This window comes from Aotus nancymaae, unplaced genomic scaffold (assembly GCF_030222135.1).
Source record: "Aotus nancymaae isolate 86718 unplaced genomic scaffold, 86718_ANA_hifiasm-v0.15.2.pri h1tg000011l, whole genome shotgun sequence".
NCBI lineage: Eukaryota > Metazoa > Chordata > Mammalia > Primates > Aotidae > Aotus > Aotus nancymaae.
The window spans coordinates 3561157-3585999 of record NW_026988422.1 but is presented as its reverse complement, the minus strand read 5'-3'; the positions used below and the strand labels follow the sequence as shown (position 1 = coordinate 3585999).

The window sequence follows — 24843 nt, the reverse complement described above, 5'->3', positions numbered from 1 at the left end:
AAGGTTGGGGGTTTGACCAGGAAAGTTATCAAGAGGGGATTTTTTGGTGGGGAGTCGAGGGACACGAAATTGTTCTGTATCTTGATCGTGGTCGTGGTAACATGACTCTAGACTTTCGTAAAAACTCATAAACATATACACCAAAAAGAATAAATGTTACTGCATGTCATTTTTTTAAATAGGAGAAAAAGGCAAAAAAAACAGACAATCCTCAATGATAAATCAAGTTCACAAGAATCTGGGACAGAAAGCCGACTCGCTCTTCAACATCTCTTCTTTTATTTAACAAATACTTACTGAACACATACGCCACGCCCAAAACGGCAAGGAGCAGTGGTAGGAAATAGGTCTCATGGAGCCTATGGTCTAGTGGAAAAGACACCCATTAAATAAATATTCATGTAAGTTCAATTACAACTGTGATTTTTAAAAATAAAATACATGTTATGAAAGCACTGTAACAAGCTCCCTGGAAGTAGTAATACTGAAGCTAAACTCTGACTTATACATTTAAGTTGATTGAAGAGGATAAGGTTGTGCTTAAGGGAACGAACATTTGGAAAGACCCGGAGGTCGGAGTTCCACATACCCATACACACTCCCACACACCCATACACATTCACACACCCATACACACACACATATACATACCCATACACACTCCCACACACCCATACACACTCCCACACATCCATACACACACACCCATACACACTCCCACACATCCATACACACTCACACACACATACACACTCACACACACCCATACACACTCACACACCCATATACACACACATCCATACACACTCACACCCATACACACTCACACATATATACATGCCCATACACACTCCCACATGCCCATACACACTTCCACACACCCATACACACTCCCACACACCCATACACACTCCCACACACCCATACACACTCCCACACACCCACACACTCCCACACACCCATACACACTCACACATCCATACACACTCCCACACACCCACACACTCCCACATACATACCCATACACACTCACACACACACCCATACACACTCCCACATACATACCCATACACACTCCCACACACCCATACACACACACCCACATACCCCCACATACATACCCATACACACCCACACACCCATACACACTCCCACACCCACACTCCCACATACATACCCATACACACTCCCACACACCCACACTCCCACACCCACACACACTCCCGCACACCCACACACACTCCCACACACCCACACACACTCCCACACACCTTACACACACTCCCACACACCCCACACACGCTCCCACGCACCCACACACGCTCCCGCGCGCCCATACACACTCCCACATACCCTAGTGCGCTCAGAAATTCCACCACAAATTTACCATGCATGTTAACATAATTTGAGTTTCTAGGATCCTTTGTGCCCACACACACTCCCGCACGCCCACACACACTCCCGCACGCCCACACACACTCCCGCACGCCCACACACACTCCCACATACCCTAGTGCGCTCAGAAATTCCCCCACAAATTTACCATGCATGTTAACATAATTTGAGTTTCTAGGATCCTTTGTGCTATATGACATTTCTTTCCCTTTTTAGAGACAAGGTTTTGCTCTGTCACTCGGGCTGGGGTACAGTGACACAATCACAGCCTTGAACTCCTGGGCTCAAGCAATCATCCCATCTCCGCCTTCCAAGTAGCTAGGACTACAGGCATGCGCCACCATGACTGGTTAAGTTGTTTATTTTTTGTAAAAACATGATCTCGCCATGTTGCCCAGGCTGGTCTGTTAATAGGGTTTTTAATTAGTAATTAAGCATGTTCAGGTACTACCTAGTAGTTAATTGGTGATAATTGAGTTATTATAAAGAATAAATTGGTTAATAAATATAAGGCCTTAAGGACAGAACCTAGAACATTAAGTATATGATAATAGTAAGTTGTTATTACTACTATTATTTTTAGAAACCTTTTTGTTTCTTAGAGGCGAGATGGCTATTAGCCTCAATTTTTAGAAACAACACAGAGAAACTACACGGTCCGCCACCATACTAACTTCCTGTGAATGGAGTCAGTGACTGAGCCGTAGGACGGGACTCATGACTATTATAAATGCTTTTTCAGCCCAAACAGCATCTTTGGGCCCCTCTGGTCAATTCATTTCTGTTTACATAATTTAAGAGCACATCTTGCAAACTTTCACTTCCAACTATGATGAAACAACTGGTATTGGACCAGCCACAAACAGTGAAACGGAAAATAATAAATGAGGCAACTGGTTTTAAGCATTGGACAACAGGAAATTAAATACTGTGATCCCCGAGAGAGGAAAAATTCATTAGGTGAGCCCCATAATTATCCTGGATCTCTGCAGGGGCACGATTTTCCAACCACAGCATAGCAAGCTAGAATCCAAGCTGAGCACAATTCTGCTGAGTTGGCGAGGCAGAGATCAGAGTTCAGAAGATATGACGCGGTATGCATCTGTAGAGCAAGGCACCAAAAAGAAAGGGGTTTGGGGGTGGTCAGAAGGTGGGTCCCAGAAGTCCTATGGAAGATCCTCTATGAATTCTCAACTCAGGGCTAAAGTACACATGCCCATGTCAAGACTACCTGGGTCTTGTAGTAACTGTAGAGAGTCGTTAGTGCAGAGACAAGTACAGAACAGAATTGTAGACATTAAACAGCGCTAAAGAACATTGAAGTTTTGGCAAATCCAGAGTGATAAGATCTTGTTATTAATTTATTAACACACCAAACATCTAACTGAGATACCAGAAGCAATTAGAACCATGCTTTAGAGTAATGGCCACTGCAGGCCCACACTAACAAAATTTAAAACCAAGCCTTTTGTTTGTTTGTTTGTTTGTTTTTGAGACGGAGTCTCACTCTGTTGCCCAGGCTGGAGTGCAATGGTGCTATCTCAGGTCAGTGCAACCACTGCTGCCTGGGCTCAAAGAATTAAAAGATATATGTTCAAAGAATCAAAGTATTGGTTTAATGAGTGAAAAAGAAAAATCTCAGCAGATAAATGTAAACTATAAAAAAGAACTATATAGAAATACTGAAACTCAAAGATTTAATGACCAAAAAAAAATCACAGTAGATCAGAGATGGTAGAAGAAAGGCAGTGAAGTTGATTGAACACAGAAAAACAGGCTGATAGAAACTATTCAGGCTAATGGATGGAGATCAAATAGATTCCAGAAAAATAAACAGATCCTCAGAGACCTGCAGGACAACAGAAAATAGTATCACTAAGTGTAATTAGAGACCCAGAAGAAGAAGAAAATGAAAATGGGGCAAAATAATTTTTTAAGAAGTGATAAAAAGGCAAGCCACAGACTGGGAGAAATTCTTATAATACATATATCTAAAAATACATTTATATCTGGAATATATATTTTTAAAAACTGTTACAACTCAAAAATACAAACAATCTAATTAGTTTAATGGACAAAAACATGAACAGATTCTTCACTAACAAGAGATGCTCAACATTAGTCACCAGGGAAATTAAATCTATAGGATAATACTACACATCCATTAGAAGGGCTACTATTAAAAAGACTGGCAATACCAAGTTTGGCAGAAGATTGAGAAATCTCTTCTGCATTGCTATTCGGAGAGAAAAATGATACAACCACTTTAAAAAAGAGTTTGACCATTTCTTTTAAGGCTAAACATACACTTATATGAATCAGGTACTTCACTCCTGAAAATTTTAAATGAAAACATATGTCCACACAAAGACTGTTCATATCAACTTTATTCAATAATAGTCCCAGACTGGAAACAATCCAGATATCCACTAATAGGTGAATGACTAACACACTGTGTTATTAGTGCAACGGAATTCTACTCAGCAATAGAAATATACTTTAGTGATAAATGCACCGAAGTGGATTAATCTCAAAAATATCATGCCGAGTGAAAGAAATCCAGAAAATAGTACAGACTCTATGATTCTATTTATATGAAGTACCTGAAGAGGTAAAAGCTAATCTACAATGATATAGTAGAAATCAGATCAATAGCTGCGTGGAAGGAGAGACTGGCTGCAAAGAGGCATGACGAGAATTTCTGGGGTGATAAAAATGTTCTGTATATTGATCGGGTGGTGTTTACATGAGTGTATACATTCGTTAACTGTACACTTAAAATTTATGCACTAATTACACCTTGCAAAGTTGTTTTTGTTGTTGTTGCTTTTTGTTTTTGTTTTTGTTTTTTAACAGAGTCTTGCTCTGTCGCCCAGGCTGGAGGGCAGGGCGCAATCTCGACTCACTACAACCTCCACTTCCTGGGTTCAAGCGATTCTCCTGCCTCAGCCTCCCGAGCAGCTGGGATTACAGGTGCATTCCACCATGCCCGGCTAATTTTTTGTATTTTTGGTAGAGACGGGGTTTCCCAGTGTTAGCCAGGATGGTCTCGATCTCCTGACCTCATGATCCGCCCACCTCGACCTCCCAAAGTGCTGGGATTACAGGCATGAGCCACCGCGCCCCGCCCAAAGTTGATTTTTAAAAGAACACTTGCATAATCCTTTAAATTAGAAGCCTTATTATTTTCATCATCACTCTTTAATGAGTCATTCAGCAGTAAATTTTATAAGGAACGAGTTCTTTATGAATCACACAAAGGCACTACAACTGCATGTCTAATCATGCCTTCATTTCCATGTGCACAGCTGGAGAAACAGATCCCGGTTAAACTAATAAAGCCCCCGTGCATCATCTGCGATTCTAGACTGCAGAAGAAACTGTGACTTTAGTTCTCGTCTTAGTTCCAGCAGCTCTCAGCAACTATTTGTTGGTCAGTCTCTGAAGTGAGTGTGTCTGTATGTGTTTTAAACAAGTTGTACCATCTGAAATCTTGGTTGCTGCAGAGCTGAGGGGTTCCTTCCCTCCAACAGTGTTCCGCAACTCCCGGGCCGTGAACCGGTACCAGAGATGGGCCAGCGAGGATTACCGCCTGAGCTCCGACTCCTGAGATCAGACTCCGGCATTCCAGTCTCACAGGAGCACAAACCCTACTGGGAACTGCACGTGCAAGGAATCCAGGTTGCTTGCTCCTGATCAGAATCTAATGCCTGATCTGAAGTGGAACAGTTTCATCCCGAAACCATCCGCCCACCCACACCCCGTCCCTGGAAAAACTGTCTTCCACGAAAGAAACGGTTAGAGACCGCTACCCCACAAAATATGCCCCACTCTCACAGCAGAGGCAAATGGTGAGAGTCTGGCAATGCAGTGAGCTGACGCTACGACTGGTCAGATACGCTGTCCTAAGCCCCTTCCCCTGCTCAAGGACCTTTTTATAGATTCTTTTGAAAACACTTGCAATAGGGAAGCTAAACTTTCTCTTCCTTGAAATTTTCCTATCTGCAATGTCAAAGGGATGGACTAAAGTGAGATATCATAAAGACACTGCTAGCCTGTGTAATGACCATACATGCTAAGACCAGTGCCCCCATTTATTGGAAAAGCTCTCTTGCTGATTTGGAGCATTAATTAAAATAGCAGGAAATGCATAAAATTGCACTCTAAGCTCAAACCCTATGCTATATATTGTATTCACTTTCTATTGCTGCATAACAAATTATTACCCTTCAATTTAGCAGCGCAAAACACCACCCATGTATTATCTCACAGTTCAGCAGGTCAGAGTCGGGGTGGGGCTGGCTTGACTCTCTCCGTGGAGTAACACAGAGCCCATCTCCAGGTGTCAGTAGGGCTGGGCTCCTATCTGGAGGCTCCAGGCAAGAATCTGTTTCTAAGCTTAATCAGCTTGTTGGCAGAAATCAGTTCCTTGCGGATGTAGGACTGAGATTCCATTTTCTGTTTGGATATTTAGAAATTACTTACATTCCTTGGCTCATCGTCCCCTTGCTCCATCCTCAAAGCCAGGAATTGTGGGTTGAGTGCTTTCTCAGGCTTGGAGTCTCCAGGGTTTCCTCTTCTGCCTCCAGCCAAAGAAAACGCTCCAATTTTAAAGGGCCCGTGTGATTAGATCAGGTCCACCTGAATCGTTTCCCTAACTTAAGATCAGCTGGTTAGTAACTAATTTATTCACCTTTGCAAAATCACCTTTGCAGTGTATCCTAACAGAATCACCGGAGTAACGCCTGAGGCAAAGATAGCCCTGGGACGGTCTTAGAATTCTGCCTGCTAGATTCTATCCACAACACTCGCCTTTGTGTCCTCAAAAATACCACTCACCCAGACATTTTAAAGTTGTATTTAAAAAGTCAGTGCTGCAGATTACACCTGTAATCCCAGCACTTTGGGAGGCTAAGAAGGGAGGATTGCTTGAGGCCAAGAGTCTGGCCTGGGCAATATAGTGAGACCTCCTTCTTTGTAACAAGCATAAATTAGCCAGGCGTGGTACTATGCACCTGTAGTCCCAGCTGCTCAGGAGGCTGAGGAGGGAGAATCACTTGACCCCAGGAGGTCAAAGCTGCAGTGAGCTATGATCATCCCACTGCATTCCAGCCTGATGACAGAGTGTGACCCTGGAAAGAAAAGAAAGGAAAGGAAAAAAGAAGAGGAGAGGAGGGAAGAGGAGGGGAGGGGAGGGAAGGGAAGTGGAGGGAAGGGGAGGGGATGGCAGGGCAGGGCAGGGCAGGGCAGGAGGCAAGCTCTGAAAGTTAGAGGAATTGTGTTTCAATCCCAAGAGTTCAGGGAAGGGAGAGGTCAGTATGAGCTGGAAAAAGCTTAATAGAGAAGGCGGCACCCAATCAGGGCTTTCTAGGATGCACAGAATTTGGGGAGGTGAGGACATGACAAGAGACAGGAATAAACAGAGCATCAGCTGATGCACTGAAGATGCTCACCTGATAACTGGGGAAAAATGAGGTAGGATTAGACAGTCAGGGTCAAGCTAAGGTCAACGTAGCTTTGTAAACCAGGGCACAAGTTTGCATTTGAGTCAACAGGCAGCATTGAGCCTTTGAAAACCTTTCTATGATTCTTTAACAGTATGCCAAGTGGTTGGAAATTTTGGATTGGTAAGAAAAGCTGGAAGATTGGAGGAAAAATAATTAGAAGGCTGTTTATTGGGAACACAAGTTACTTTATCTGTTAGCAATTTTTACTGACAATGTATGATGCTTCGAGTGGGCTTTAACTTATTCTAGAAAAAATATGGAGGGAAAGAAGAAACAAAAATGGTGAAATGTTTATAATTAATGAATTTCATGATAGATATATGTGTGTTCAATATACGACTCTGCTTACTTGTATGTGGGTTTGAATGATTCCATAATAAAAAGTCAAGAAGTCTATTGGGTAATCCAAGAATAAAGTCTTGAAAACCCACATGTGGGTGGTGGCAGAGAAAATAGAAAAAAAAAATTTAACAGATTTTTTTTAGCTACCTTATTAACTGATTAACAGACATTTTGACCTTGATAACAGATTTCATATAACTTTAGCTGAGGGAAGAAACAAAACTGATTGATTTATATAGGCAGGGAAATAGAATAATGTCATAAAAGAGAAACTTGTCAGCTGTCTATAAATCCTGCAGTTTAAATGATGTACCTCATCAGCCTGTATGATTAGAGTGTGTATGGAAGTTAATAACCTGTGTGAATTACATTTCTGTGTCTCTGCCTTATTACACAGCGTTGGCATGATCATGGATGGCTTACCGAAGCCCAGAACCCCTGTGCTCAGACAGTCCTCCCGCCTCAGCCTCCAAGTAGCAGACACCACAGACATGTACCACCATACCTGGCTAAAAATGTGTCTTTTAAAAAAAAATCTCCAGGAATATTTTGGGTAGAGGTACCATCCAAATGCTTGTTTTTTCCAAATGATATATTTTGAATTTTCCTTACGTATGTATAAGAAGTTACACCAGACAAAACTGCTATCCTGAAGATGACCAATTCTTCCCTATCTATGAGAGCCTAGAAAGAACTTTTTGGAAATTTTAAAGTGTTCTGGAAGGAATACTTCTTGAGGGGAAAAAGAAAAGGATACCTTTTTTAAAGACAAATGAAAGATGATATCTACGAAAAAAAAAAAAAAAAACCTTGGAGCCAATTTGGAAAAGCAGGCTCTCAGTGGACACACTCCTGCTGAGGGAAACACCAGAACTAACCCTGGAGTGCTGGAAGAAACGAGCAGTTCACCTCCAGAGCTGTCAACACCTCGGGCCTCCACGAAGCCCAATCAGGAAGTACCCTATGATCTTATGCAATCGCTTGAAATTAAAGTCCTACCCGAGAGATGGTTGGCTGCAAATAGGGAGAGCAAGCCATGTGAATTAATATACCATGAATTGATAAAAATAAATAGTAATTTAAAATGTAAATCCCAGATCAATTAAGCTAAGGAATCTAGGGTTGTATCACAACCTGAAATTTGTCCCGATTGTCAAGCCGACAGGAACTCTGCTGTTCCAACGGGTAAACGCCTGCTGGACGCGGCTACCAAGTTTCCAGAGCTGCTGAAATCTTTATTTTTGGGCCAATAGCCAGAATCCTTAAAAAGATAACCTCTAGACCTAAAACGGTCTATTTCAATTGAGTTTTAGCAAAGTGGAATCAATTGTTATTGTGTGAAACTGGATTTGACCCTTTGCTTTTAAACATTTGCAGTTTTCAGTGACTACTGTTATCATTACAAGATCAGATGCTGGAAAGCATGGGGATTTAATTTGATTTGGGATCATGCTGTTCCCACATGGGCAGCTCCGGGTAATGTGATCCAAGGTGAAGAGCAGCAGATTCATTCACATTCACATTTGTACCAGAAAGCAAAATGACAAGGGATAATTGTAAAAGCTTTGTCGGAAGTTTAAGATACTTAACGCGCTTTTAATCATTATCTTGATTTTTGAGTTACAGCTCAATAAATATTCTTCTTCTCTTGAAGTTTATCAATGGTAAATGAGTCACCTGTTCAACGGTATTATAGCTAATAAATGAAATAGAGATATTTTACCATACATTAGATCAATAATAATATGTAAAAGGTACTCATAGATTCTGAACAGACCATAGAATTGCTCAGAAAGAAATTCATCTTATAAGTTCCAGAGATCTGTTGTACATTTTCCCTATAGCTCACAATAATATATTGTACACTTTACAGTTTCTAAGGAGAATATTTTTACCATGATAAAATAATTTTTAAAAAAAAGAAATATTAATCTTACTTATTTTATAAGAGAAATAATAATAACAGAAATTATTATAAATCCTCTTTCCTGGTGTAGTGAGTTTTAAGTTAAGGCTGCTCAAAAGATATGTCCACATCCTAATCCTCAGAACCTGTGAATGTGACCATATTTGGAAACAGGGTCTTTGTACAATTAAGAATACTGTGGTCAGGCATGGTGGCTCACGCCTGTAACCACAGCACTTTGGGAGGCTGAGGCAGGCAGATCATCTGAGGTCAGGAGTTCGAGACCATCCTGGGCAAAATGGTGAAACCTCGTCTTTACTAAAAATGCAAAAATTAGCTGGACATGGTGGCGCATGCTTGTAACCCCAGCGACTTGGGAAGCTGAGGTGGGAGGATTGCTTGAACCCAGGAGGCGGAGTGTGCGGTGAGCTGAGATCATGCTACTGCATTCCAGCCTGGGTAACAGAGAGAGACTCAGTCTCAAAAATTAATAAATATTGAGATGAGGTCATTCTGGATTACTCAGGTGGGCCCTAAATTCAGTGGTAAGTGTCTCTGTAAGAGACACACAGAGAGGAGACACAGGAAGAAGAGAAGGCCGTGTGGAGATGAAGCAGAGGCTGGAGTTAGAGTCCCACAAGGCAAGGAACACCTGGAGTCATTGGAAGCTGGAACAGGCGAGGCATGAATTCCACCTCGAGCCTTTGGAGGGAGCGTGATGCTGCCAACACCTTGATTGCAGAATTCTGGCCTCCAGAACCGTGACGAAATGTTTTTCTCTGAGTTAACCCACCAAGTTTGTGGCTATCTGTTACACAGTCCTAGGAAACTAATATGGTTGAGAAACTTAAACACCAGAATCATCTTAGAAAAGTGTTTTCTGAAAGCAGGAAGGAAAAATTGAGGTGACTCATGATGGTATCTTCAAAGCTGGTTTCTACACCATAGGAGCCAACGTGCTGGCACGCTGCATACCTTCATTGCTGCTAGTTCAGCACCATAGGCATTCCAGCAATCCATTCTGTTACCACCATGTGGCAACTGCCCAACCACAGCTACTCTCCAAAGTCTGCATTCCCTAATTAATTTAGACTAGAACTGCGCTAGAATCACCACGTATAACCTGCCAGAAGCCCTGAAAACCCTGGAGATTTTGATCCAGGAAGACTGGGATGGGGCCTAGGCATTTGCATGTTTAACAAGCTTCGCACGAGATACGAATGTCCACCAAAGACTGAAACCTTGAACCTAGGGCACTCGGCAGCGGCACTATCTTATCTCCAAACTCTCTTGGACTAATATGTGAGGGGAATGGCATGATAGAGAGAGCAGGGAGCACAGGCCAGAGGACGAGGAGCGCAAAGAAGAGAGCAAGACACATTTTGAGAGGAATCTGCAATCAGCCGGGCGCGATGGCTCACACCTGTAATCCCAGCACTTTGGGAGGCTGAGGTGGGTGGATCACTTGAGGCCAGGAGTTCGAGACCAGCCTGGTCAACATGGCGAAACCCATCTCTATTAAAAATACAAAAACATTAGCCAGGCGTGATGGCACGTGCCTGTAATTTCAGCTACTCAGGAGGCTGAGACATGAGAATTGCTTGAACCTGTGAAGTGGAGGCTGCAATGAGCCAAGATCATGCCACTGCACTCCAGCCTGGGCAACAGAGGAAGACTCCATCTCAAAAAAACAAACAAAAAGGAAACAACCAATCCTACTCCTCCTAGAAATGTGCCGTCCATGCCATGTTTCTGGGTCTGCACAGAAGCATAAAAGTACTTCTGGATTGTCATAAACTGTATGTGAATAATAAAAATATTTACACACTGAAGAATAAAATACATCAAGAAAAAATAAATTTTACAAAGTCTTAAAATTAAATTTAATTTAGGAACTATTAACTGAATGTCTACAATGTGTCAAGATACTGTGCTAGGTGCAGGGCCTCTGGTGACGAATAATGCAGTGTCACCTCTCCTCTCAAGGATTAATCCAGGGCACCAGCAAGAATAGCCAAAACCTAGTAGCATGGTTACAAGTAATCTCAAACCTTGTACCCAGACCCGATGTCAGAGGAAGCACCGCAAATTTAGCCAGTGGCTGAAGCGGATTTCTCTGAGGTCATATTCAATACAGAACAACTGAGGTTGTCAGAAAACGGAAGTTAGTGGCAGTATATTTAAGAAGTTGACATTTATTAAAAGTCAGAGAAGTTTGAGGAAATTCTCCTGTCCTGATTAAGTAAAAATATAGAAAAGATATTAAATGTTACTGATTTGACTAACAAATTGAGCTGGAAGATTTGATCTCTGACTCCTGTAGGGATTCCTCAGTCAATATCAAACTACAGCGCTAACAGTCCTTTGCAAAGGCAGACTGCCTGATTGTTTTCTTTAATGAGTCCAACTATGCCCATTTTTATTAACATGTCATCCATGTCATTGTGAAATCGTGTGACAGAATTCAGAACCATCATAGTCAATAATTCATTAGTAATTAATAGTATAAGTCTTGTTCAAAACATCACCTCCCCAAACAAAACCAGTGACTCTAACCAGGATTGGCATACATTCATTCACTCATTTAACCAGTATTTTATGAACTGCTTCCATGTACCAGGCACATTCGTTCACTCATTTAACTGGTATTTTGTGAACTGCTTCCATGTACCAGGCACATTCGTTCACTCATTTAACCGGTATTTTGTGAACTGCTTCCATGTACCAGGCACATTCGTTCACTCATTTAACCGGTATTTTGTGAACTGCTTCCATGTACCAGGCACATTCGTTCACTCATTTAACCGGTATTTTGTGAACTGCTTCCATGTACCAGGCACATTCGTTCACTCATTTAACCAGTATTTTGTGAACTGCTTCCATGTACCAGGCACATTCATTCACTCATTTAACCAGTATTTTGTAAACTGCTTCCATGTACCAGGCACATTCGTTCACTCATTTAACCAGTATTTTGTGAACTGCTTCCATGTACCAGGCACATTCATTCACTCGTTTAACCAGTATTTTATGAACTGCTTCCGTGTACCAGGCACAGTGCTAGGCACTGAAGTGTTAGCAATAAGCACACTCTTGGCTTCTGTGAGGTTTTAAGTTGTATTCAATCAAGAGCCATTTCCCATATCCCTGTAGCAAATATCATGAATCAATCACAGCACCCTCTCCTGACAAGCCCCTACGAGCCTGAGGATCTTTCTCAACTTGATATTTGAGAATATTACCAGAGGTGGAACACAAGATGCATCTTATTGGCCGTTCCAGATTCTAACTAAACTATATGAAAATCACCTGCTATTCCCACAAACAACTGTGCCTTGGTTCACGCTGTTTCTTTCACCTGCCTCTCCTCCCTTTATATGAACATCCAAATCAACTAATACAGTTCAAATTCTCTACCTTGAATCCTCCCCAGTCAGAAAGAAATGTCCCTTCTGAATGTCTATACTTCTTCCTTTTTTAATGCTACTTAACATAGTCTACCTAATAAAGTACATGCCACGTCTCTCACATAAGCATCTTAGGGCTCAGAAATCTCTTATATGTCTTCACCTCAAATTACTCACATCTTTGCACACGCACACAAACATACTTGCTAGATCCTGGTTCAATTAATTATGAGAGAATTTGGGATTAAGAGAGAACATAGCAGCTCACTTAGGTAAAGCTCACTGTAGAGCTACGTTCATGAGAGTTCCATCATTTCTGCTGTTCTGGTTAACAGGTTGCATCTGCAAAGCAAATTACTCTTAAAATTTCATTATATGGAACAAGAAAAGGTATTATCTGATGTGCAGAAATGAAACTGAAGTGGATTCTTAACTTGTGAGTCATGGTCTTCTGAAGGCTGTGAAGCCCCAAATATTGTACACAGCATTTGTGCGTATTACATACTCGCATTTTTCCAGGGAAAGGATTCATAGCTTTCACCAGATTCTCAAAAGAGGCTATCAATTAAGAACTAGAATATATGTGCAGTAATTATAATGACATACTGACAGATATTGATGTGTTTGTTTTCACACGTCAAAATGGCTTGCTGGGAAAGTGAAGAATCTTCTCCAGGTTTACATCCCTCTAAGGATGATCCTACCGTTTTTCCTGTGATTCATCGCTCCCACTTAGCTTGTTTTTTTTTTTAGCATATAAGCGTCTGAATGATCGACAGCATCTGTTAAACTTCCATGATATTTTCAGAACCTAACACACCTCACTACTAGTAAACTTAGCAAATAGATTTTGATGTTAAATCTTGTATACCTTCAGGAAACATGTTCTCCAAAAAACCCAAATTAAGATACATTAACTAACTCAAAGGTATTTAAAGTTGTCATTAATAGTACTTTTTCTACCTAGGGAAATATAAATAAGGCACTGGGAAAAGAAAATACAAATAAGACAAAAAATATTAGTGAATTAGTTTATTTAAAACCGTCAGTTTTTCCAATGTGAATGGACTGGTTCATATCACACCATATTTAGAGATACAAGGTGATTATAACCAATGTGTCTACAAGACATACTGGGTCAAACAATGTGATCAATCCAAAGGGTATCTTTTAAAAAAGAATTTAAGTACTCAGCTGCAAAGATAAGGTAGTCAGTCACTAATGAGATTTCTCATTAAAAAAAAAAAGTTTTTAATGAGTCAAATTTATTACAAAAACTTAGTGTGTGTAATCAAAGCCAAATGCACTCCTCAGGTATGCCAGAGGTAAGAAAAATAATGTTAATAGAATGTTATTAAAAAATATAACTTTTTCTGAGTGATATTATATAAAACATAATGGCACATTATCATCATTTGACAACAGAAAATAGGAAGACATATTTCAATATTGACTTTTTGTTGTTTCTATAAAGGTAAAAAAACAAAAATTTCAACAGAACACATAAATCAGAAATTCTAGAGGGTAAGCCATAAAGAGATGTTCTCTTCAAGAGCGTACAATTGCCAATCGGGCACCGTGGCTCACTCCTGTAATCCCATCATTTTGGGAGGCTAAGGCAGGCAGATGGCTTGAGCTCAGGAGTTCAAGACCAGCCTGGGCAAGGTGGCAAGATCATGCCTCTACAAAAAGTAAAAAAATTAGTCATGCATGGTGGTGCACACCTGTAGTCCCAGGTACACAGGAGGCTGAGATGGGAGGATCACTTGAGCCCAGGAGGTCAAGGCTGAAGTGAGCCAGGATCACGCTACTACACTCAAGCCTGGGTGCCAGAGCAAGACACTGTCTTGGGAGAAAAAAAAAAAAAAGCATGCAATTCCCTACAAATAATGTCTAATTGCAATGCATGAGAAAAAGCATCTTTACAATTCAAATATATCTTTCAGCCACTAAATGAACAACTCCATAACTCCCCATCTGCTTTATCTACAAAGACTTCATGATTACACAATAAAAACTCCTTAGAATTGTAAAAATTTTTTAAATAGCAAAAATTCACTTGTTCTTTTCTATTTTAGACTTATACATTTCAAATATGACCATGTTAACGACCAAGTATGTACAATGGTTTTAAGGACAAAAATAACAATTATATACAGTTTACAAAGATCAAATTCTAAACATGGACACCTTTCATCTAGTCCAATGAGTGAAGCCTCTCCAATGCCAGTAACTCCCAGGTACTGCATCAGGCCAAATGAAGCCTAAATGCCGTATTTACCTTCTTCCTTTCACATGCTTTCGTTTTTCTTAAAGAACCATTCACAATTTACTTTGAGACTGGCAATAGCTACATGAATAACGCTCTGTGCCACAAATCAAAGTCCTTTCCTACTCAAAAGCTACTGTCAATTGAAGGCAATGTTACCATTCAGATCAAATTCAGATGTCTAGATCCCAGATACCTGGGTAGGAAATATGCAAATCTGCCAAGAGAAATTAGATATTTTTCTTGTTTTCTTTTAATATAACCCACTATATAATAGTGAACTAAATATGTTTGTTTCATAGAAACAACTTACATTTGCCAATACAAGGCAAATGGTCTATGTACAGATACATCAGGACTGCCTAACTGACAGTGAGTGTTGCTAGCCAGGGCTCCAAGTTAATGGAGCTAATACGGTGGAGCTCTCTGCTGAATGGACTTTCCCTTCAGGATACGTCGGATCTGGAAAAGAAATAAATAAAATTTATGAGGTTTATTTCTTATGGCCAATATGGTGCATTTCCTTCTGAGTTTCATTCCTTTCTTATACATGCTACACTACTCCTATTATCTTGTAGGTATACAAAGAAATACACACAACACTTGTCAAGATTTTAAGTGACTTTTAAAAATCCTAAACTCCTTTTAAAGCTTATTTTGGATCTCCTATAACAATCTTTGGGTCCAAGAAAGTAAAACATCTCCATTAAAAATTATCCACTTAGGTTGGATTAAATAACACTTAGGTTCTCTTCCTAATCTTTACTCTTGCTATTTGCGAGAACATTTAATATAAGGCAGTAATTAAGGCATATTATAATATCTCAGCCTCAACTAACAGGAACACAAAACCCACCTTATGATACACACAAAAGTCAATCCCTAATACATTCGAGTCAAAACAGCTGTCATGATATCCAAGTATTAAAGCATCTGCACTTAACTTCGTGGATCACAGAAGAGATCCGGCTCCTTCGGAGTGATTCATTTTATACCCCGGTCTGATAAATTTTATTTTCTATGTCTCAGCCTACAGCAGATTAGCAGCAGCCATTTAGAAGAAAGGAGATTGGGGGGGCGGATACAATTGATAGCTGCTAGAACGCAACACACGACCACAGGCTGACGATAAAAGAAAGGGAGAAGACCCTCTACCTGCCCAAAATACACAAAATACCAAAGCAACAAAGAGAATGATCTGAAAACATTTAATGAAGAGCTAAATGGCTCAACACCTCAATAATCCCTGAGAGCATAGTTATAGGACTCCACATACAGGGAAGTAGGAGCAAATACTGGGCCTGGGACGCTGCCTCTTATAAGTTAATGATGCTTCTGGTCCTTGGAAACTCTCTGAAGATCAATTTTTCAGCTGAAACTTGAAAGTTGCAAAGTTCTTCTAACATTAAACTATACACATGAAAACTCTTTACAAACTATCAAAAGACTTTTTCTTTACAAAGAGCTCTACAAATAGGGGCTACTGTAACATTGTGGTCATAATGACAGCTCAGAATCAAATTGAAAACGCTAAACTGCATTCCACATATTTTATTCTGTGATTAGTGAAGTATGTAATGGCCTACCCACAGCCACAATCCCCCTCATTCCTCCCAGGAAAGGATTTCCATCAAAAACATTTCAGATTCTTAAAGGAGTAAGTTCTGATTTACTCATCAAACTACCCAATCCTCAATAATATAAAAGCACACTTGATGAATAAAGCATTAATTCTGTTTAAAGTATAAAATATTTCTAGGTTTGAAATTACGTAAGTAACCTTTCCATTTTTTGTTCAGTATCACTTTGTAAATAGAAATACTTCTAACTATGGCTGTTCCCTGAGCTCTTACTCTGTGGCTGGGACTATTCTGAGCACTCCACAAATAACAACTCATTGAATATCCACAACATGTGAAGGCACACACCTTATAAAACTAAGATTCTCCTTCCTTGGTATCTGCAGGAATCTTCGCACCTTCCCTTTCTGAGCCTTAAACCGTTCTGACTTACTCTAAACCTAAGTTTGTGTCACAGAAAAGACGACTACCTGACCTCTAACCATTTTGAGTCTACAGATAAACCCTCCAATTTCTTAATTGCTCTGTTTCCAAAGGAAGAGTAACTCCAGGCTACTGTGAGACACACACTGACAGAGCCCACCCGAAGAGCAACAGCTGGCCTTTGCCCCGACAGCCTCGGCTCCCTTTATGTTTCAGACTGGGGTGCCAAAAAGTACTTCCTCCCACTCCCGTGCCTCTCACCTGTTCTCCCACAGGGCCATCAGGAACCAAATGCACTGGCTGTTCGTTCTCCAAGTTCCGAGTACTTGGGTCTGCTCCCTTCCTCATCAACAGGCGGACGGCATCCAATTGTGTCAACCGACACTGCAGGCTGGCAGCAACGTGGAGGGCAGTGTTGCCATTGTAAGCCTGAAGAGAAAGAACGAAACACCATCAGGAGGGAGGAATCCCGCGGAAGGAGCTCGAATACTCTGCGAAGGTGTACAGAAGGCCATTCCAACTCTGGTGTGGTTATTAAAGCTTTCTCGAAGTACCTTTGCATTCACAAAAGACAGGCAACTGGGCAGCTCCAAAAACAGGCGAATGAGTTCCAGATTTGCTTCTTCAGCGGCCAAATGCAGGGCTGTGCGGCCACTTTTGCGATCCTTGTCAAAGGCAAGAGGAGGGGGAAAAAAGACAATTTAGATACCACGCCTTGGAATACACTTTTCACCAGTCTCTCGAATGTCTGACTCAGCCTCGGAGACTCACTTTGAATGTGCCCTTCTCCACAACGCCCTGCTTAATCTCAAGCTACATGGAATCTTTTATTCTTCTTAAATTTCCTATGAATTTGCCAATATGCCTCTTGTCACAATGTACCCTTTTATACAGAGTGGTCATAAAATGTAGAAAAAAATAAATGATATTTTTAAATCCCATGTCATAACACAGCAGTAAACCATTTACTATGTATTCGCCTGTGTTTCCAGACTCGATGGCCTCCCTGCAGACTTATATTTAGTGGTATCTCTCACCTCTTTTACTAGACAGTAAGCCTCAAGAGTCCAAACAGATTATGACTAGGCATTTTTCCCCCAGGTACCCAGTGAATAAAACCAAAATTGAAAAAGAATAAAATATTTCCAGCTTAAAAAACAGGAGATGGATTCTACATCCTACAACAATGAAGAAACCCTTACAAAAAGCCCTACCTTTATCCTCAGTGTATGAAAACGGAAGCCAAAATGACAATATCAATGTCAAGCATTTCTTTTCCTTTCAAAGACTAATTTATTTTACACCCAACTGACCTTTTGGATAATAATCCATGGATTTAAAGCAAATCAAGAAAACATGAAATGATCTGTTAAAATCTGGGCTTCTTAACCACCCATACATGGCTACTCTCACCATTAATTTCAAAAAACAGAAAAAAGGAAGTTTGAATCTGTACTTGGAAGCAAGGTCTTTTGCTAGAACCACTTTCTCCCCACCCACCTCAGACCTTTTCTGTGAACTGACCTTCGCTTCCACTGCTGCTCCCATTTGAATCAGGCACTTAATGGTATCAACCAGACTCTTATTCTTCAGTAAGAGCTCCTGAACTTCAGGTGAATGAGGCTGTTGATTCCTCTGGAGTTCATGGACCACAGCATTGTGGGCTATGACTGCACAATGAAGAGGAGTCAGGCCTGGAAGAAAAGTACAATCAAGCAGTGGTCAAGCATCCCATCGGGTCTTTTAGTCCTTCTCTAATGACGAACGTTGAGGATGGCCTCTAACTTTACCTACAAATGGGCTCCACCAGAACTAAGGCAGTCTGAATATAGTCCCTTCATTGGGTCTTGGTGCTAATTTTATCTACAGAATATTTTGGCTTTAACATCTCCCTTCCTGCTTAGTATGATACTCAGCACTCTTCGACCTCATGGGTCCCCCTCTCTAAGGGCTCTGAATCTAATAAGTTTCACTTGCTTACCATCATAGTTAGTTGCCTCAAGATCCACAAACTGATTGCTCCCCACTGCTCCCTTCTGAATCGCCTGCAGATTTTAAAAACAAACATCTGTTAGCATCACAAGCTGTATAGATACCTATTAGAATCCCCAAGAAATGAATAAGTTAACTCAAAATAGATTATTGCAACAGGCAACCTATTTCCAACTTCTAATATCCAACTCTATCTCTCTGGCCTTGCGATGACGGAAGCCTGGTTTGCTGCCTCTCACCTGAAGCACCTGGGAGTGGCCCTTCTCAGCACAGACATGCAGAGGTGTTCTTCCCCAGCAGTCGGTGGTGTTCACCTGCGCCCCCAGGTTCACCAGATCCTGCACAATGAGATGCTGATTGGCAGCCACGGCCACCTGAAAGGCACTCTGTGGATATTCAGAGAAAAAAAGTCATTTTAAACATACAATGTTATCTTAACAAGGAATATGAAACTAAACTGTGACTGAGGGAAAAACCCACAGAGAAAACCAATCCTTTTAATAAGCAATCAGATCCTGCAAGACGAGGAAACCAAAATAAGCCTAGGGTGTGGCTTTATTACCCTCAGTGTTCGGTCGAATAGCTACAAAGTTAACATTAATAACGCCAAGGTTGACAGTGGCAAAAAGTCAGTATCTCAAAGTTAATATTAACTAAACTCTCTTGATCTTGAGCTCTGAGATGATCTACACAGGAGGCTGGTCATCATTCACTTCACCATGACCCCCTCTTTGCCGTTTCAGACTCTGCCAAGGCCCTCACCTGTCCATTGTGCTCTTTAATATCCAGCATGTGAAGTGCATTCATCTTTCTTGCAAGAACATAGGAAAGTGCCCTTCTCCCTTGGGCAACAGCAATATGCAGGAACCTGGGAAAAAAGGAAAGGAAAAGAGGTGAATTATTTCTGATTTCGCCAAGTTCCTCTTAAAAAAAAAAATCTTCCTTTAGCCTCCTTTTCATATATTGGTATACTCAAGTGAAACATGACAAAGGATAATTTGTCTTTCCTGCTACACTGATAATACATCCCAGTTGGAGCAGGATGTTAGGCTATCAGAAATAAGAAAAACAACGCCAAGCACCCTGCTGATCACTTTAAGTCTATTATTTTTAATACTCATAAAACTCCTATACGGGAGATATTATCATTTTCCACATCAAGGAACTGAGACACAAAGAGGGTAATAACTTGCCCAAGGCCACAAAGACATCAGGACAGATTAGGATCTACAAACCAGCTCAGTTTATCCCTAATCATGATCTAATTGTTTCTGTTCTACAGGCATAGTCTAAGCTGGTCTTCCAAACCCAATTATTTTAGAAGATACAGATATTTTTATCAATTGAGAACAGGTTATTTCTTCAGCCAAAAACAATTTCTGCAGGAAAACCCTTTCTTGACATATTAGCTATCACTGAGTGGCACCTGTCTACACTAGTCATCTTGGTTAGCCAACCACTAACTAAGGTATACCTTGGTAATCCCTAGAGAAAGTCTAGGCTCACTATTCCAACAAGTGTGGCTTACTGAATTAAGAACATGAAATAAAAGGATACTCACGTGTCACCATCTGCATCCTTCGAAAGGAACTGGTCTTGGGAAATATTTGCCAATTTGCTTTCCTCCTGCTCCACTTGCCACTGAAAAAATGACTTCCCTAACTGTGTGGTGCTCATTGGATTTCCAATGTTAGGGAATGGCAGTGGCGTGTTTGAAGAGTCAGGGGCCATCTGGTGCCCCGCCATGGCGTCACAGGCGCTGTTGGGCATCACGCTGAAGTTGTGCAAGTGGGCATCATTTTGCGGCTGAACACTGGAGGAAGTCTGAATGGGATGAGCAATATTCTCAGATTCCCCGTGACCTCCAAGAAAGGAAACTAAACTTTGGTTTGGGCAAAACTGTGATTCTTGACCATCAAAGAGGTTTGGTTCGTAAGTGGGGGACTGGGAAGGTCTGGAGAAAGGACTGTATTCCAGAGTGGGTTTGTGGGTGTAGTGCGGCTGCTGCTCTACGTGCTGGTTCTGTGGAGAATACTGGTACAGGGGAGCCTGGTCTATCATTTGTGGGGAGCCACTGACTTGGAATGGCTGATATTTCTGAGGTGGAGAAAAGACCTGCCCTCCATGGAAGTCCTGACACTGCTCCGCCGGGGAGCTCTGAGGGACCACCGCAGGGCTCATCCAGCTAACTTGAACTGTGTTCAGGGACACGGGGCTACATTCATTCTTAATGTTGATAATGTTCTGAAGCAGATCAGCACTGCTGTCCTGCTTGGGTTCATTGTGATAAACATCTTCCATGCTCTCCCCAGGTGTTGGTGTTTGAGGTGGTGTCTGGAAAGAAAGAAAATGCAACTTGCACACTCACTTCCTTCTAAAATTATCCCAGGAGTAATTCCCAAAGGAGAGTCAGAGGAAAATGGTGAGATACTCACCAAAAATTGGGAATGCAATAGAGCTGGCCTTTTGCAAACTGGTCCATCAGACAACGAGTCGGGCCCTTTCCTTTTCCCACTATATGATACTGCGTTCTTCAATTCTGTACCCAAAAAAGGAATACAGCCTCTGTGTCATTTTATTTTATAAACGTTACCCACAATTATACTCTATTCTTTTACTCTGAAGCCCCCAAAAAACGATGAATACAAGTGACTCTTACCTGTGAACTGTTCTATGTTCACACCTTGTGTCTATTAAAAAAAAAAGTTTCCACATTAGTATATACGATATGACCTCCTCTTAATGTACATCAATAAGTAGGTTTATCTCCACCACCCTTTATAGCTTACCATAAATCTCTGATATGGTTTTTCTATCAATATTTATTTTCTATGTCAATTTTTATTCTATCTTGAAACTTTCTCATTTTCACTTTCACCTTAGCTCAATGCAAGTCAAGATGAAATTAATAAGACCATTTGATTTTCTCCCCTTCTAGTTAAAATGTTCCATTTCAACTGAGTCCCTGAACTTGCCTTCATTTATTCATTCATTAAGTCTCTCTTGCCCACCTACACCAGGTGTCTGGCACTGGGCTAAGCAGTAGGATACGGCAGACGACAAATATGGTCTCTGTCCTATGAACATCAAGTGACTTACTTGATGACCGGACCCAGGTCATCATAACCCCGACAGACTAACCCCCACCCCACACTCAAAACAGAAAAATGATGTCACCTTAAAATCTTGGCCAGAAGCCTTCTGTTTATGACTTCGGATGTGCAACAGGAGTTCTTTCACCGAGTTCTTTACCCGAACACCTTGAAAGGGGCCTCTCTGCTGCCTGCTAACCCCCACATGGGGCTCAACTGTTCAAAAGAAAACAAAACATACTCCTGGTTAAAGAGCTTCACAGACAGAAACGTTAATAATCCCAAAAGTATAGCTGTTGCCTAATGCATAAAATCCCCAAGCAACAGACTGCAAAACCTTTCTAACTCGCTCTGGTCAATCAATGGCCTTGTGTGTCCCCAGCTCTGCTCAAGAGTCCTACGTCGCCTGATATCTTTCTCTACTGGGTACCCTAAGAAATTTAAGTTCATAAAAATGTGGTCAGGGATAAAAATGTGGTCAGGGATCCTCAGAGCCAATAGATAAACCCAAATCAAGCCTCTTCCTCTCAGCTCCAACCACCCATGAGAATGGATCACAGATTTTACCATTGTGACTCTCACAGCTCTGTAATTATTCTTGACTTTTGAAAACCCTCGGGGAGCAAGTGATAAATGGTGTATTTTTAGCTTTTTAAACCAATGGTTTTACGTTCACGTCAAAATTTTAAAGTCTATTAATTCCGCTCACCTAAGAAGGCACAAAACAACATCCTTCAAAGATCTCAATGTACCAAAACCTGACAATTAACAATGTCTTAGATTTATGATTTATTATTTCCTTCAATTCAACTGTGCCAAGAAAGCTGCTTAAATTCACCGAGCTTAAACACACTGCCACATAAGCACACAGGATTTCCCCTCACTGACTGTTTCTGGAATTACTTACACAGGTCTTCTAAGTAAAAAGGAAATATGCTTGTTTCACTTTTAAATTCTGAAATCCACTTTAGCATTTAGTATCAAAATGCAGTACTACACTTCTGATCACTATTATGTCACAACCTCTTAGTATGTGTGTTGAAGACAAATTCACAAAAGGTCAGGAAATGAATAATTCAGCTACACCAGTGTAGAAAACAATAAGATGGGACAAAAAACAACTCATAACTGGAACACATGTATCTATCATAAATGCATGAAATAAACAGTTCAATGATAGAGTAAGTGAAACATCAGGTGGCTTTATTTTTAAGTTTAGGGACTTCAAGAGATACCAGAATTGGCAGAATCTAAGATACAGCATTTCTCTGGAATGACAACAGTTAGTAATCCAACGTCACAGAGAGAAAAAAATGCAGTTTCAGAAATCCCCTGTGGCTGTGCGGTAAACCAAGGGCCTAGCAAAGTTTCCGCCAGATGAAGGCCAAATGTGGGAGAAAAGGTCCTATACACACATTCTTTCTGGATCTGCTACACACTTAGCAAGTAGTGGTTTAAATCACTTTTTACATGATTTAAATGACTTAAAATGAAAATGAGAAATCACTTTTTAAAATAAATGACAACCAAAACTTAAGAGTGGGGAACACCGGAAGGAGACGTTCTTTAAAAGACTCTCAACGTTCAATTGAGGCGTTTTTCTAGCCTACCCACAGGGGCATCCTGTTCCCCCCAAATTATGCAACTCCGTTCACTAAGAGAAAACCAACCAATTCGCAGCCGACAAAAGATAACATTACGTCTTTCTTTCTGGCTTATCCATTTTTTTTTAAGGCACACAGAACAAAAACAAGACCTCAGAAATTCTGGGCAGACTTCCGAAACTCGCCAAACTAATGGCATAACTTGAGTTGGTTTTCAGCCCGGCTTCACGTTGATAACAGCAGTTCTTGGACAGTCAAACCCTTTCAATTAAAACTTCGATAAATAGGAGGAAGTAAGTCATGACCTTTTAACACAGTTCCCAAACCCTTATCCCCTAACTACAGTTTTTCACTGAAATGGTTACAAGAAGAAAATCACACCTACATCAGACCCCAAGTCTCATCACAGTAAATTAATTATGACTCAACAAAGCTGCTGCTCAGAGAGTGAGCGATCTCCGGGTCATTCGCCCGGCAACAGCGCTGGGCTGGGCGTTTCCGAAGCCCCGAGGCCCGCGGGCCGGCGAGGCGGGCAGGCCCGGGCCAGGCAGGGCGCGGTCTCTCGGTAACCGCTGGCGAAGGTGCGCGCGCCCCGCCGCTCAGGAGGGCTCAGGAGGGCGCAGCGGCCACCCTCCGTCAGGGAGTCCCGCTCCCACCCTCCCAGGCGCGCGCGCCCCGAGGACGCGGCGGTGGGGCCGGGGGGTACCTGGCTGGCGCTCGGCGCGCGCGCCGCCTCTCGGCCGGGACTCCACGGCGCCGCAGGAGGACACCGACGAGGCGGAGGAGAAGTCGGAGGAGTCGGAGCCGGGCGAGCCGGGCGCCGAGGGGCCCGAGGCCGAGCAGCCGGCGTCGCAGGCGGCGGCGGGCGGCGACGCGCCGTAGAAGTGGGCCAGGTTGAGCGGGCTGGTCATGAGGTCGCAGCCGCCCGCCGCGCCCCGCAGCCCCTCTCCGCCGCGGCCGTCGTCCAGCAGCTTGTCCACGATCATGCTCCCGGGCTGCGCGCTCGGGGACCCGACACCTGCGCCACCGGCTCGCTGCGCGCGGCTGCCTCGCGGGCGGGCTCGGGGAGCTGTCGGCGGGCGCACGGCGCGGGCGGGTACGGGCGCGACCCAGGGCGGCCAGGGTATTTATTAACGGCCGCTGCCCTCGCCGGCCTCCCCGGCGCCCGGCCCGGCCATTGGCGGTGCCCGGGCCGCCTCCCAGCCCCTCCTCCGGATGCGTCCGGTTTCCAGTAAAATGTACAGGATGAGGCAATGCGCCCTCCGCCCTCGCCCCGCCCGCCCGGCTCCGCCCAGACCGACCGGTTGTTTTCCTGCCCTTCACCTG

The 24843-nt window shown here is 42.2% G+C and overlaps 1 protein-coding gene across 1 annotated transcript; it reads right to left on the bottom strand.

Moving 5' to 3' along the window:
* Window positions 1-13574: 13574 nt before the first annotated feature.
* NFKBIZ (NFKB inhibitor zeta) lies at window positions 13575-24617 on the bottom strand. The gene is made up of 12 exons (XM_021667016.2): window positions 24224-24617; window positions 21999-22129; window positions 21481-21511; window positions 21257-21360; window positions 20383-21155; window positions 19584-19689; window positions 19061-19207; window positions 18811-18874; window positions 18354-18523; window positions 17384-17494; window positions 17091-17258; window positions 13575-15288 (listed from the first exon to the last, which is right to left on the bottom strand). The coding sequence occupies exons 1-12, from the start codon at window positions 24501-24503 to the stop codon at window positions 15235-15237; spliced, it is 2139 nt and encodes a 712-aa protein (XP_021522691.2). The 5' UTR covers window positions 24504-24617; the 3' UTR covers window positions 13575-15234.
* Window positions 24618-24843: the final 226 nt, after the last annotated feature.